The sequence below is a fragment of the Eutrigla gurnardus genome (genome assembly GCF_963514095.1).
Source record: "Eutrigla gurnardus genome assembly, chromosome: 19".
Taxonomy (NCBI): Eukaryota; Metazoa; Chordata; class Actinopteri; order Perciformes; family Triglidae; genus Eutrigla; species Eutrigla gurnardus.
The window spans coordinates 21,157,916-21,173,466 of NC_139930.1; the positions used below are offsets into that span (position 1 = coordinate 21,157,916).

At 47.2% G+C, this 15,551-nt stretch overlaps 1 protein-coding gene across 1 annotated transcript; it reads right to left on the bottom strand.

The window, feature by feature from the left end:
- Positions 1 to 30: 30 nt before the first annotated feature.
- On the bottom strand, positions 31 to 14,864 carry LOC311029466 (uncharacterized protein). Its single transcript, XM_084034605.1, has 44 exons — positions 14,402 to 14,864; positions 14,179 to 14,312; positions 13,158 to 13,381; positions 12,968 to 13,074; positions 12,783 to 12,901; positions 12,532 to 12,667; positions 12,016 to 12,098; positions 11,809 to 11,928; positions 11,533 to 11,730; positions 11,009 to 11,179; positions 10,886 to 10,930; positions 10,641 to 10,808; positions 10,027 to 10,146; positions 9,831 to 9,941; positions 9,716 to 9,748; positions 9,498 to 9,632; positions 9,271 to 9,417; positions 8,614 to 8,984; positions 8,392 to 8,536; positions 8,243 to 8,297; positions 8,080 to 8,146; positions 7,871 to 8,004; positions 7,748 to 7,791; positions 7,498 to 7,671; positions 7,272 to 7,426; positions 7,065 to 7,178; positions 6,831 to 6,946; positions 5,985 to 6,139; positions 5,696 to 5,901; positions 5,446 to 5,623; positions 5,142 to 5,366; positions 4,341 to 4,510; positions 4,180 to 4,250; positions 3,937 to 4,037; positions 3,741 to 3,860; positions 3,474 to 3,611; positions 3,236 to 3,390; positions 2,413 to 2,512; positions 2,086 to 2,321; positions 1,346 to 1,529; positions 1,003 to 1,251; positions 741 to 923; positions 547 to 606; positions 31 to 440 (listed from the first exon to the last, which is right to left on the bottom strand). Exons 1-44 carry the CDS (start codon positions 14,473 to 14,475, stop codon positions 169 to 171), a joined length of 6,303 nt encoding a protein of 2,100 aa, XP_083890731.1. The 5' UTR covers positions 14,476 to 14,864; the 3' UTR covers positions 31 to 168.
- Positions 14,865 to 15,551: the final 687 nt, after the last annotated feature.

Consider the following 15,551-nt stretch of genomic DNA (forward strand, 5'->3'; position numbering starts at 1 on the left):
AATTGTTGTAAATTGTCACACTTGAAAAATGTACGGAAAACAAAATACATCTTGTAGTCATTTGTTTATTACAATATAAACTGTACAATATAATTGAATCTTATGGATCACTGATTTAGTTTAAAAAAAAAAAAAATTCAATGTACTGTACAAAACTTGAATGATGGTTTACGTGTCCGATTCTCCGGGGAAGTTGGGGTTGGAGAAAGCGGGCTGCAACAGAAGAATAACACGACTTAGCATTTCCAGTCCCCGTGTAACCACCTGACGGCGACGGGCCGGTCGATATCTTACCACATCGATGACGGTGGCCCTTTTTGTCGGCAGACTCAGGCCGCTCAGTTTGACCCCCCGAACGATGAAGACGTAGTACAGCCCTCCAGCCACCAGGATGAAAATCACAATGGCTGCGATGACGCCGCCGGCTATCGCCCCTCCATCTGAACGGTGATACGGCCGACGCGTCAACAAGCTAAATCTACACCTGCATTGATTTGACAACCAGTTGCATGCATGGAAGGTTAAACCGTATTTTGGTACGCTCACCGTTGCCACCTGGACCGTCGGTGGGGATAACTGGTTTCCCATTTTCATCTGTTGTGTAGACTGAAAACGGGGTTTCACACAGAGAAGCTGTTAATCTGCTGCTGCTCGTATCCCAGTTGGAATCTTTTCTCTAACGCATTATTTTTATCTCCTGAGAACCAAAGTGAAATCTGCGAATACGAATAAATCCTTACACTGGCGATGGCGGCACGCAAATCCTCTTTTCTGCAGGCAGTTGTTGTCATTCCAGGCTCCATCCTGGTACATCTCCACGCAGTTCTCCTCAGCCACGTCCCCGGGGTGGAAGGCCATGTTGGGCTCGCCGGGAGCCCAGTTCAGGAAGCCCAAAGACGTCTTATCCGTCCAGCCCCAGCCAACTGGAGAGATCATCCAGCGTGGAAACGAGGTGAGCGAAATTATACTTAAATATTTACAAATGACGGTCACTACACTTACAGTTGCGGTCCCTGGTGAGGCCGATCCATACGTGGTGGTGTTTGGTGTAGTTGTAGTTCCTGAAGAACTCCACATCGGCTCTGCTGTGGATGGACACCAGATCGGCCTGGGCCGACTGGCAGTAGTGATGGGCGTCCGGCCAGGAGAAGCCCTGCTGGCCGTTGTGCACGTAGTAACAGTAGCGGCCGTAAGGTCTCCAGAACTGCCTGCAATCCCCATCGCCGGGGGCCGGAGTCGGTGGTGGCGTCTCTGTGAGTGAATTCATCAATGCGTCACGTTTTAGATTCTAAATTAAGCTTTTTTTTTGTGTGTGTGTGGAAAAAAAATAATCTGTGTGACCGACCTTGGGAGATCTTGCAGATGTAGGGTTTGGCTACGTCACACTTGGTGTCGTTCCAGGTCCCGTGGAACATGATGGAAGCGTGCATACTCACACAGCCCTCGTCCTTAATGTTGCTGGGCTCTCCTGGTCCCCACTGGGTGAAGAAGACCGGCCAGCCGTCCGTCCACATGTAGGAGCTGTCGTCCTGCCGTCAGAACATAAGATTTAAGACTCCAAATAACTTTGAGGTGCTAATGAGGTCAAATGAGTCCCTATTCTACAACAATAAATACATATTTTTGCAGCAGCTGCCATATTAATTCTGAAATCTGGTCAGATTTATCTTGATATGAGTGCTTTTTTTCCTTTTGATTCTTTATCTGCATTTACTTCCATCCGTGGGATTTTGAAGGAAGTACTTTTACTTGTCCTATTATGCAGAGGTGGGAAGTATAAATACTTCATTACTTTACTTTTTCTTACTTTTTTTTTTACTTTTACTCCATTTTAAAAGAAATATCTTTTCTACTCGTTACTTTAGTTTTAATACTTTGAGGGAAATTATTAGAATAATATCATTGTTTTTATTATCAGGCGTATTTATTAATAGTAGAACAGTAGAAATGTCCCATAGTGATACTTTTTCAGAGCCTGTGGTTTTTCCACTTTTACTTGAGTAAAGAAGTTTGATCAGTACTTCTACCATCTGTACTTCTCTGTGCTATCGCCCCCCCCCCCCCCCCTCCCCTCCCTGACGGCACCTTGCGCCTGAGTCCGATCCAGGCGTCGGCCTTGCCCTGCAGCACCACCCCGGCCACGAATGCCTGGTCGTAGCTCCTGTCGATGCTGGCCAGGTTGCCCTTCTCCTTCTCGCAGGCCGTCTGAGCCGCCTCCCACGTCGCCGGCTGCTCCACCAGCTTGTAGCAGTTCAGGTACCAGGAGATGTAGCCGGGCGGGCAGGGACTCTTCGTCGGGGGCGGAGGGTCGATGCTACTCGCTGATGGAGAAATGTCCTTCAGTAAAAACCTGAATGGGGATTTAGCTGCATGTATGGCTGAGATGTTTTGATAGAAAGAGGGATGACTGACACTTCTTCTTGTAGCAGACAAAGCTGTGTTCCTTGTGACAGGCGTCATCGTTCCACTTGCCACTCGCCAGGTCGCTGTGAGCCATCGCCACACAGTGTTCCTGTTGAGAGATTCAAGTCATCTCACTAAAGAGCTGGAGTCAATAGTCATCGTATAGTATGTCGGAAAAAAATGAAAAAAAGTTATCGTGTAGTATGTCGGAAAAAAATGAAAAAAAGTTATCGTGTAGTATGTCGGAAAAAAATGAAAAAAAGTTATCGTGTAGTATGTCGGAAAAAAATGAAAAAAAGTTATCGTGTAGTATGTCGGAAAAAAAGTTATCGTATAGTATGTCGGAAAAAAATGAAAAAAAGTTATCGTGTAGTATGTCGGAAAAAAATGAAAAAAAGGTTATCGTATAGTATGTCGAAAAAAAAAAAAAAGTCATTGTATAGTATGTATAAAAACATTTTTTTTTTTAAAAAACATTAAAAATGTCATTAAATAGTATGTCAAAAAATAATTTAAAAAAGTCATCTTATAGTAGGCCTACGTACATTTAAAAAAAAAAGTAATTGTATAGTCTGTAAAAAAAAAACATTTAAAAAAGTAATCGTATAGTATGTAAAAAATAAAATAAATAAAAACATTAAAAAAATCGTAAAGTATGTCCAAAAAAAAGTCATCATATAGTATGTCGGAAAAAAAGTCATTGTATAGTATTTAAAGAAAAAAAGAAAAAAGTCATAGAATAGTATGTTGAAAAAAAGTCATATTACTGAAAGATGAAAGTACATCCTGTAGGTCTGTTGATAAATAACTGTGGTGTAAGTAAAGTGCTCACTGCTCCTCCTGCGTTGTTGGGCTCCTTGTCGTTCCAGTTGGTGTAGAGCACCGGGCTGACCCCGTCGCTCCAGGCGTACTGGTTCTCCACCAGGACATCCGACAGGCCGATCCACGTGGGCATCTTCAGGTCCCGCAGGTAGCTGGAAACAAAGTCTGGTGGAGGGGAGAGAATGACTCTGGAGGGTCTCTTTGACCTGGAGCCTCTGGACTGTTTACGCCTCGTAGAGCCAGCTTACCGTTCTCGTACTGGTCATCGATAACGGCCAGCTCCCCTGTTTGCTCTTTGCACCAACTCCGAGCGTAAGACCAGTTTGCTCTCATGTCGTTTTCCTTCCCTTTGAACAGGAAGCACTTGTCCTTGAAACGCAGCCAGCCTGGACAGAAGGGAGGTCAATGGGTAACATCTATTATGCATATATTTGCTTATGTGAAATAAAGTACTTTAAACACAAAAGGGATGTTCAGTGATATGAGCTGCATCATAAAAAGTCATAACAAAGTACCTGCGGGGCAGTTGCCCTCCCAGGGCTGTGTGGGTGGAGGCGGGGTGTGGTTATCTCCGGGGAACTTCTTACAGACGTATCCGGCTCCGGGCCGACCACAGTTGGCATCGTTCCATCCGCCTTCACAAATTAAAAGCCGTTAATCAGAGGAATAAATAAAGAGATTAAACTCTGTGGTCTAACTGAACTCCATCACCTTGATGCCTGTTCATCTGAACGCACTGTTCCTCCCCGTTGGCGTTGTTGGGCTCACCTGGACCCCAGTGAGTGTACACCAGGGGGGAGAAGTCCACCCACCTGTGTGGACAGACGTGAAAATGTCTTCATGGGCCGCCTAAAAGCAAGGGCTCTCTAATGATATTCTCTTTGAGGAAAGAGTGCAAAAACGTGAAATTCTAATTTCCCATTAAAACTCCAATCTCTCAGAAATTACACGTACATGTATTGTCCGCTTGCGATGCCGAACATCCTCATTCCAATCCAAGCGGCAGCAACCTGGCCCGTCCCCACCTGGAGGGGTGAATGCAACGTATTACAACACATATATGTATATATATATATACAGTATATGTGTGTGTATAGAGGGAGAAAGGGACGCACCATGCTGTTAACGTATGCCTGCTCGTTGGTGTTGAGGATGGAGACCAGCGAGGCCTTCTCGGCGTAGCAGCGCCTCATCGCCGTGTGGAAGTCCACCACGTCGGTGTCGTTGTAGTAGTAGCAGATGTTGTTGTTCTTCCTCCAGCCGGGGTTGCTCCCACAGTCGGGAGCTGACGGGTGAGATATGAGATAAAAAAATAAAACAATAAATAAATCCTACTACATTAATATAGGAGGTCCAATTAAAGATTATTTTAAAGGCAAGGCTTTTTATTTGTATAGCACCTTTCAACAACAGGGCAATTTAAAGTGCTTTATTAAAAGCATTGGAGAGAAAAAAACATACAAAATACAGTTTAAAATTTAAAAAAATTAAATAATAATTAATAATAAAAATAAAAATAAAAAATAAATAAAAATAAAGTATCCCTTAGAGGGCATTAAAAGTATTGGAGAAAAAAAAACATTAAAACAAGCCAATAATAAAATACAGTTTAAAATTAAAAAATTAAAAAAGATTAATTAATTTAAAAAATAAATAAATAAATAAATAAAGTATCCTTTAGAGGGCATTAAAAGTATTGGAGAAAAAAACCCCATTAAAACAAGCCAATAATAAAATAAAGTTAAAAAATAAATAAATAAAATAAAACAATTTAAAAAAATGTTAAAAAATTAAATAAAAATTTAAAAAAGTTGGCCTTAGAGGCCTTTACAATCTGTACAGCATACGATGACCTCTACATTCAATATGTCATATATCCCAACTTGCAGGTGAGATGCATTGTGGGAACAGTTTACCTGGGATTGGAGGCGGGGGCACTGGGGGCAGGATGGGGTTCTTCCCTTTAGTAATCATGCATATATAGTCCTGGTGGGCGTCACAGTTGAGGTCGTTCCACCAGGAGTGGGTCCCGTTGGTGGAGCTCACCATCTCCACGCAGTCCTCGCGGCCCTCGTGGTTGTTGGGCTCCCCCGAGCCCCAGTGTGTGTGCGACAGAGGCGTGCCATCGCTCCAAGAATAGCCTACAACGATCAGGGGGTCAGGCAGATTCATTTATTTATTTGTATCTCCGTTACACCTCAGTAAAACACCCGTGCTCACCTCCTTCCGTGGGGTTGTGCTTGAGGCCGATCCACTTGGCGCTGCCTTTGCTGTACAGAGCCAGGAACTCCTCCTCCTCCTGATTGTGGATGCTGACCAGATTGGCTCCTCTGGCTACGCAGTCCTCCAGCGCTGTCCCCCAGCTCTTCTTCCTGGACCAGTCCACGTTGTGGAAGAGCTGCAGTGAAATCAGCCCAGAAATTAGAACCCGCTTGTACCCCTGCACATCTTAATCTGCAGCGTCTCATACCCTATAACAGTTCCTGAAGTGAGGAAGAGCGGTCCAGCCGTCGGCGCAGCCCTGCGCCGGAGGAGGAGTCGGGGGCTTGGTGGGCGGGCTGATGTCGGGTCTGGGTCTCTCACAGACGAAGGCGTGTTTCTCTGAGCACTGCCTGTCGTCCCAGAAACCGCCGATCTGACCGGACGTCATCGCCACGCAGGTGCCGTCCCCGCTATCTAGACGAGACAAAAAGAGGCGGCGTGTTTTCCCCACGCTGCTGTACTCTCCCGTCCGGCTGATATCAGTGTTGGGTCCGTACCTGGCTGGTTTCTGTCCCAGTGGGTGAAGGTGAGGAAAGCGCCGTTGTCCCAGATGTAGTCCACTCCTCCGCCCGTCCCTCCTCGAGCCCGCAGGCCGACCCACCATAAACCCGTCTTCCCCGACAGCGTCACGGTGAAATGTGCCTGCTCGTATCTGCAGAGGAAAACAGGAGAGCCGATCAAAAACACCTCGCCAACCTGCTGCCCAGGAGAAGCAGGAAGAGGAAGATGTAGAAGAGGTGGAGGAGGAAGAGCAAGAGGAGACAGAGATGGAAGAAGAGGTAGAAGAGGTGGAGGAGGAAGAGAAAGAGGAGACAGAGATGGAAGAAGAGGTGGAGGAGGAAGAGAAAGAGGAGACAGAGATGGAGGAAGAGGTAGAAGAGGTGGAGGAGGAAGAGAAAGAGGAGACAGAGATGGAGGAAGAGGTAGAAGAGGTGGAGGATGAAGAGAAAGAGGAGACAAAGATGGAGGAAGAGGTAGAAGAGGTGGAGGAGGAAGAGAAAGAGGAGACAGAGATGGAGGAAGAGGTAGAAGAGGTGGAGGAGGAAGAGAAAGAGGAGACAGAGATGGAGGAAGACGAGGAGGAAAAGAGGTGGAGGAGGAAGACGAGGAGGAAGAGAGAAAAGGTGGAGGAGGAAGAGAAAGAGGAGACAGAGATGGAATAAGATGAGAAAAAAGAGGTGGAAGAGGTGGAGGAAGAGAAAGAGGAAGACGAGGAGGAAGAGGTAGAAGATATCTAAGAGTAGAGCGGACGTTCTTCATGAAAAGGAGAACATCGTTGCATGCGGCGTGATCTCAAAGCATCGGGTGGAGATACAGGAGACGGAGGTGTCGTCGTGTCTCACATGTCTCCGATGTGCAGCAGGAAGCCGTCCATCTCTGCACAGAAAGCCTTGGCGTCCGACCAGCTCCTGGCGGTCTCCTCCATCCAGTAGCAGGCGTAGCCGTACGAGTCCCAGCCCTGACACATGACGAGAACACGACCTCGTTACAACCTCGTTACAGCCTCGTTAAGGCCTCGTTAAGGCCTCGTTAAGGCCTCGTTACGGCCTCGTTAAGGCAGGAGGAGTGTGTCCTACCTGAGGGCATCCGTACACCGTGGGCTTCACCGAGGGCACCGGGTAATGAGCTTTGGGCATTTTGCATATGAAGGTGTTGAGTTCTGTGCAGGAGACATCGTTCCATCGTCCAGTCTGGAGAACACAGATGATAACGAGCGGATGAAGAAGGATCTGTACTATGAAATACATTCCCCCCCCCCCCCGCTGCGCTCCGACCCGTCTCACCTGGTGCAGCATCTCAACGCAGTCTTCGCTGAAGCCGTCGTGGTTGTTGGGCTCCCCCGGAGCCCAGTAGGTGAAGGTCGCCATGTGTTCGTCGGACCAGGTGAACATACCGGTGATGACCAGGTCATTCAGGCCGGTCCACACGTCATTGGTGGCTGGAAAAGACTCTAATTAGCTTTCATCACGTGCTTGGTACCCCTAGATCTATAATATAGCAGATCCATACCCATGTAGAGGTAGCTTTCCAGCCAGCTCTGCTCCGTCATCGAGAGGATGGATACCAGTTCGGCACCCAGAGCCCTGCAGGTGAGCTGGGCATCGTCCCACGTCTTTTTCTCACCATAGGGTTTGTAGCAGAACTCTCCAAACTCATACCAGTCGGGCCCCGAACACCTCAGCTCTGTAAGACACACACTTTACTGTCTGCTGGGAGGGAGTGGATTCCTTTAAGGGATTGTAAATGTGCCTCAACTCACCGCCATCTGCAAACGTGTAAGATACAGCGTAGTTCCCATCGAACCTGCGGAACAAGAACAGGATGTGAAGCGTCCCGGGAGTGAGCTACACAGGGAACAGGGATTCAGTGTGAGGCTGCTTACTGTCTGGAGGTGATGCCGTTCCTGGTGGAGCCGGCGTAGAAGCTCTGTCCAGCAGCCTTCAGCAGGGTACAGTCTCCTCCGATGTCGTTTAATACCACGCCGGCGTGGATCGCTGCGGCGCAGATGTTTGAGTCCTGGAAGAGGAGACACTCTTTTAGAAAAATCCTTCCTCAACGTCGTACAGAAGTGATACAAACAGGAGAACATACCCCACGATATACAGATGTGCCGTATACTCTGTGATAAGCATTGGCACAGCGGGCGGGACAGTGAACACTGTGCAGAATTAACCACAAATATAAGTATTAATACACTGAATACACACGTTTTGCATCTCTATATGAGTAAAAACACGTTTCCGGCTTCACTCACGTCATTTGATCGTTGGCAAAGTTGAAGTTGGGCTTATTGGCGCACGTGATTGCATCTGTGGAACCACAACGTTTCCATCAGTAACCATGACGACAGCATCACGGCTGCGTTTTTAATCAGACTCGTAAACAGTGGTGGATTGTTCTTACAGTCGGGTGTGCAGCCCAGGACGTCGAAGCGAAGCCCTGCCTGCCCGCTGAACTCCAGCGGGAGGATGCGGACGTACTGAGCCGACACCGGGGAACCCAGCAGCTGGGTGACGGGACTGTCTCGGTCCGTGGAGCCGAGGAAAAACTGAAAAACACAGGCGGTCCAAGTCATGATGACAATGACCCTCGGTGGTCTTCACGGCCGGTAACGCTCTCACTCACCTGCCCGTCGGATGTGTAGTCCATCCACCTCACTCCATCCACGCTGTGCTGGAGCTTAAACTTGGTGAGCCAGTGTTCGCTGTGAGGACATCCCTGGACTACGATCCCCGTCACCTTCCTGCTCTGGCCCAGGTTCACCTGGATCCAGCTGGAGGTCGCTGGAAACACAGATCTTGTCTTTAGCCAGCTATTTAACATATTATTTTCACACGTGTGAGTGCTGGATTGGTACGCACGTATTCCTGAAGGCATCCAGCAGGAGTTCCCGTTCAAACGGGCTTTGTTGGGCGTGAAGGCGCCGATGGAGGAAGACGCGGAAAGCTGGGAGTCTGTGATGTTGCCGTCGGCGACCCCGAGGCCCTGCAGGCACACTAAGAGCACATTGGACAAGAATGGGTTCAAAGGGCTTTGTTTCTCTATTTTCTGTGATCCCAATATGCAAAATCACATTTCCTAGGTAATGGGAAATACTCTTATATTGGATTTTATAGTTTAACTTTTGGTTTTTACTCATTCCTAATGTACCTAAGTGACTTTGAGGCAACTCTCAAAGTTAATATGACTGTTGTGCAGTGCCATTTTGGGAGTATTTAGCCTCACTGAACGGTGTAACTGATTCATGGAGACGTGGAGGACGGATTTGTGAGGATAAACCACCTTTTTGTTCACAGCTGTAGACGATCTGGAGGTACTTGGAGATGGTGGGACAGGGGTCCGGCTCCACGTAGGCGTACGCAAAGCAGAAGGGATGGTTGTCGCACGCCTTTCTGTAGTAAGGAAGCATACCCTCCACGTCGCAGCTCCCTACAGAACAGAGATTCATTTCAATATTTCCTTTTTGTTAATTTGATGTGATTGACAGAGGGACTTTTCTGCAGCGCCACCTGTTGATCCACTCATGTGAGGACAGATTTCGTCACTCTTCCGCCCGAAGAAAGCCGACTGGATGTTGATCACGCTCTCGTGCGGACAGTGGAGGACGGCGGAGGAGTCCTGGCAAATCAGCGCCGTCATGAAACCTGCAGCAGGAAGCATTCATTCGTCATCGCCTGACGACAAAGTTCACGGCCGTGTCATTCACGTGCATGAAGCGTATTGTTACCATCATGAGGCGGAGGAGGCTCAGGTGTGTTTCCTGAAAACACAAACACATATCGTGTTATAATTACGCTCTAAATATGGTCTTAGTGTCAACAACATTAAAGCAGCTCACTCACCTCTGCGCTTGCAGACGTATCCTCTCCTGTACTCACAGTTGTCGTCGTTCCAGTAGCCGTTGTTGATGAGTATCGACAGGCAGTCCTCGCCGTAGTAGTCGTCGGGGTTTCCTGTGAGGAAGCAGGAAGAAAAGGAATTCTGTGAGGCAATAATCCTGACGTGTTTAGTTCCTCACAGATTGGGCTTCACACTAACCTGCACTCCAGTGGATGTATCTGAAAGGAGAACCATCGGTCCACTCCCAGCCGCCCTCCGTGACGGAGTCGTGACCGCCCATCCAGAGGGAGACACCGGTGGGACTCACCTGGATCACACCTGAGAGAAAAGCCAGCCGGGCCACGCTTAGTCATGGATCCAGAAGGAAAGGTGTGGAAGAAAGCATGAAGCCTGTTTTTCAGGACTTTAAAGCAACCACAAATAAAAAGTAATCTATTTTATTATATATATAGTATAATAGATTTAATAAAAACAGATATTATATATTATATCATGTAATTATTATATATAAATTGCACTTTGGGTAGTTACAGTACGACCGATTATTTGGGCCTCAATTAGAAAAAAAAAGAGATGAAGAGAGAAGATTAGAAATATGAGGAAATGAATTCAAAAGAAGTCAGAAAAAAAGGTAAAATGTTTGAAAATAAGGTGCTTATTGGTTGGAAAAGGTTCAAGTCGTCAAATCTCATTATAATACAACTTTATTCTCTCTAATATAGTCCTTCAACATGCTTCTGTGATATAAATACTCACGTGAACACTTGAAGAAGTAATAAAGAATAATGGGACCATCAGACGTAGGACTGTACCGTGTACGAAGGCCTGCTCGAAGGGGTCCGTGATGCTGACCAGGTCTCCTCCCTGGTTGACACAGTCGGCCCTGGCCTCGGCCCACGTCCTCATCGACAGGTAGTTGAACTGGTAGCAGTAGTCGTTGAACGGGTCGGACATCCAGGAGCCACATTTCTCGTTCCATCCTGTAAACAAACAGATAAATACACGTTATTATCAGCTCAAGCTTGAAGTGAGGCGATCGGTGTCGTGTAAGGGTCACCTGGTCCAGATGTCGGGGGATGGGGAGGAGGTCCTTGTCCCTTGGCTGAAAGACAAAACAGCAAACTGTTAACTACGGCTGAATATGACACAAGAGACTAACAGGATACGGAGCGCGTCTGACCTTTTTTGCAGATGAATTCCTTGGTGACGGTGCAGAAGTCGTCGTTGAGCTTCCCGGCTTCGTGGTGGTTCATCCCTCTGAGGTGAACGCAGTCCTCGTTGTCCTGCCAGTTGTCCGGCTGGTTGTCGGCCCACAGGAGGAGGTCCTGTGGTCCAAAGAGGAAAAGAGATGCTTCATCGCAAGACCTTCCCCAAGGAGGCGTGTGATTGTGTGGGGTCTCCCGTCACTCACCGCAGGGGTTCCATCGGTGTAAACGAACTGGTTCTCAACGTCGATGTCATTCAATCCCACCCAGGCTTCACCGGGCATGTGAGCTGCAGAGGAGAAGAAATACGTTTACAGCCGTCGCTACGACCTCTGGGGGAATCTGGAGGGGTTTTCCAAGCGGCTCACCGGTTATGAAGCTCAGCTCCTCCTCTGAGTGGAAGCTGGCGAGGTGAGCCTGCTCTCTGGCACAGTGGGCCTCGGCGTCATGCCAGTTCTTCACCGACTCGCTCTCGAATTGAAAGCAGAAGTCTCCGTACAACAAGTACCCGGTGTCACAGTGGGAATCTGGGGGGAGAAACAGTTATCAGCGCTGCTTTTAACTACGTGAAGAGGAAAGATGAAGTCCCACTCACCGGGAGTCGACGTGGGTTTGGGATTCTGTCCGCCGGTCATCTCACAGACGTAACCCAGGCTCCTGAAGCAGTTGCTTGTTTCCCACTTGCCCTCGTAATTTCCTGGAAGAACATGAACATGATGTCTGTCTCGCTACGCCAAGCCTCACCCGACGTGTCCGATCAGAGTGGGAATCTTACCGGTGAAGATTTGTCCACAGTCCCATGTGCCTACGGTGTTTCTGGGCCAACCAGGACCGTAGTTGGAGAAGGTCACCGCGGTTTTATCCACCCATCTGAAATCCCCGTCCTGGTCCTTATCTGGTAACATTACAAACCCAGAGAGAAATAAGTGAAAAGAGGCATTTTCACACATGTTATTGTTGTTTAACAATGAGCAGTGGATACCTGATAAACCAATCCAGATGTCAGGAATGTCCACCTGGTGGAAGTCTGGAAGGTACCCATTAATGAAGAACTGTTCTTCTTGACTGCACATGAGAAACAAGAGGAAAGATTTATTTTTAAATCACAGCATGGGTAACATTTCTGCTGTTACTCAGCTGTTACGCCTCTTATAGCCTGTTGGAATGAGTTTCTGGCCCACAGCAGGAAGCTGTTTTAACTCTTGTTCGCCACCTAGTGGATCATTTAGGAACTACACGGACAGATATTTCCCTTAAAACTGAGCTCAAAGAGAGTGACCTTCATCTTATGTTTTGTCTGCTTAAACAGGTAACTGGCAAAAAAAGTCAATGTTATGTTTTCAGCTTGTTCTGTCGCCCCCTAGTGGCTAAAATCAATTAATTTTACCTGTTGTGATAAAACCATTGAAATCGGTTATTTATAAGGCCACAATAAGGAGCAACAAGATGACTTTTCCTTCCTCCTTTCACAAAGTCACATGGTGTGATTGCGTCCTACCTGTTGATGATGAGCAGGTGGGCGCCGACGTCAGAGCACTTGGTGACGGCGTCGTGCCAGCTGGTCAGCAGATTGACGTTGCTGACCAGCCAGTAGCAGCTGCCTGAGAAACTCAGCCAGCCGGGAGGGCAGATGGCTGGAGATGGGGAGTATTTATTTTGTATTAATTATTGGTTACTTTTGATGATGACAATAAGAGATGTGTGATCTATTTTTATTGATTTATTTTTACATATTTGAGTCCGGCTTACTGTTCAGCGGCCGTTTGCACATGTAGGGACGCTCGTATCTGCACACGTGGGATTTCCACTTCCCAAATTCATCCGTTGAGTCTTTGATGATCGCAGCGCACGCGCCGGCCTGCGTGTCCCTGTTGAAGAACGGATGTTTGAACCTTGATTGTGTAAAACTGATGAATTTAAACCACATATCTTACCCTGATGGTTCCTCATCGGCCCAGTTCCGGTATCCTGTTTGGAGAGCATCAGACCAGGTGTACACACTGTTTCCCGCCTCGACTTGACATGAGATCTTGTTGCATTTCTGCAGGACAAAAAAAACCCAACTCATTGTGACTTCCATGCACTTCTTTGAGTTCATATCCCATATTATAATGTTCCTCTCACCAGTGTGGAGAGCCCGATCCAGAGGTCGATCCAGGAGGGGTCCAGCGTCCCCGTGACGTACTGCTCCTCCGCTGCCGAGGTGATGGACACCAGGTCTCCTCCGTCCTGCAGGCAGTCGTGTCTCGCTGCCGCCCAGCTGCGCCGCGTCTCGGCCTTCAGCTTGTAGCAGTTGGAGCCGTACTGAGACCAGCCGTTGGCCAGGTCGCACTGTGGGCCGGGATTCGCTGCAGAAACAGAGGAGGACACATGTTATCACCTTGTGATCTACGAGGATCGTACAAGATCTGATCTGATCGACTTTTTATCCAGAGGTGTCAAAAGTACAGGAGGAGGAGGAGGAGGAGGAGGAAGGGGGGGGGGGGGGAGAGTAAAAGGGAAGAAGAAGAAGAAGAAGAAGTAGAAGGAGGAGGAGGAGGAAGAGGAAGAATAAAAGGGAAGAAGAAGAAGTAGAAGGAGGAGGAGGAGGAGGAAGGGGGGGATGAGGAAGAATAAAAGGGAAGAAGAAGAAGTAGGAGGAGGAGGAGGAGGAAGGGGGGGATGAGGAAGAATAAAAGGGACGAAGAAGAAGAAGAAGAAGAAGTAGAAGGAGGAGGAGGAGGAAGAGGAAGAATAAAAGGGAAGAAGAAGAAGTAGAAGGAGGAGGAGGAGGAGGAAGGGGGGGATGAGGAAGAATAAAAGGGAAGAAGAAGAAGTAGGAGGAGGAGGAGGAGGAAGGGGGGGATGAGGAAGAATAAAAGGGAAGAAGAAGAAGAATACGAAGGAGGAGGAGGAGAAAGAGGAAGAATTAAAGGGAAGAAGAAGAAGAAGGAGGAGGAGGAGGAGGAGGAGGAGGAGGAGGAGGAGGAAGAATAAAAGGGAAGAAGAAGTAGAAGGAGGAGGAGGAAGAATAAAAGCGAATAAGAAGAAGAATACGAAGGAGGAGGAAGAGAAAGAGGAAGAATTAAAGGGAAGAAGAAGGAGGAGGAGAAGGAGGAGGAGAAGAAGGAGGAGGAGGAGCATCTCAAACAGTCCGGAGACTCACGGTTGACGTGCTTGCAGATGTACTTCCTCTTCACGTCACAGTTCTCGTCATTCCACTGACCAAAGCTGTATCCGATCACCTGAGCACAGTCCTCCTCATCGTCCCAGTTATCAGGCTGGCCTGACATCCAGTATCTGGAACAGGACACACAGCGTTACATGACATAAACAGCAGTCAAACAAGTGTTTATTTACTGAACATCAAAAATAAATACATGACATACTCCAAATATGGTATGAAGGGGCTGCCGTCAGACCACTCCCACACGTCTTCTACGCTGCGGTCATTCAGGCCCATCCAGTAGATCTCTGAGCCGACCTGCGTCCTCACCCACAACTACAAACCACACCAAACAACATACATAAATAAACACGTCGACCCCCGCGGTGTGTGTGAAACGATGACATCATCGGCTGTCCTCACCCTCTCATGAATGTCCCGGATGCTCAGCAGGTTGGAGTTCTGCTCCAGACAGAAAGCGTTGGCGTCCGTCCACGACTTGGTGTCGATGGAAAAGAAGTAACATTTGTCCTCGTTCTCCCTCCAGCCCTGCTGACACTGGCAGTGGGCTGGAACAACAACAACAACAACAACAACAACACAACAACGTACTGTTAGTCTGCACATATTCAACATGACTCTCAATGAAAACACCAAGACTTGGGTTTAAAGCTCAATTAAATACAGATTAAACACAGAGGCGTGATAACAAGATGATTAACGATGGAATAACTTTGTCTGCAGGAAATAGTGGAATAAAAACACTGATTACTTTTCATGGTTATAAGCATGAAAATGTCACAAGCTGGTGAATCATTTGAATGCCCATCAATCATAAAAGTCCCATGACAGATCCACAGTCCATGTCAGTGTCAATGTTTGACTTTAACAACTCCAACAGCTATAGAATCACATGGTTTTCATCGGGACGGGCTGGAAGACCACGAGAGAAACAAACACCGCCGATGGAAGGTTGAAGCATCTGTGTGACGCCGACACCATCACTCTTCAGCTTGATGAGCACAATTCTACACAAATCAAATGACTTCTTACACCGTTACTTCCTCCTAAAGACAACTGGCAGTGCAAACTAAATTTGGTGATGAAGTAAATTTGTGTCTGGAGACGTTTTCTTCTCATTTTTAAGATTTTAAGTTTTTATTAGAGATCATGACAGAAAGTATTCGTACGAGAAACCAAGATTAATTGAAAATGAGTTGATAAACCAACTAAAAACAGGTTAAGAAGTCACTTTTTTTTGTGTTATTTTTATGTTATGATAAATTTCCCTCGTGCAATATTCTGGTTCATAAAAAAACAATCAATTTATTTTATTTCAAAACTAAAACCTTGCATTGCTTTCAGATTTGTGC

Bases quoted from the DNA above. Each gene is read 5' to 3' on its own strand.
- LOC311029466 (XM_084034605.1), bottom strand. From the start codon at position 14,475: ATGGGCCTGAATGACCGCAGCGTAGAAGACGTGTGGGAGTGGTCTGAC. The intron at 5,367-5,445 runs GTGAGCACGGGT...TGATCGTTGTAG, and splicing joins GCACAACCCCACGGAAGGAG to GCTATTCTTGGAGCGATGGC. The intron at 3,861-3,936 runs GTGATGGAGTTC...TAATTTGTGAAG, and splicing joins TCAGATGAACAGGCATCAAG to GCGGATGGAACGATGCCAAC.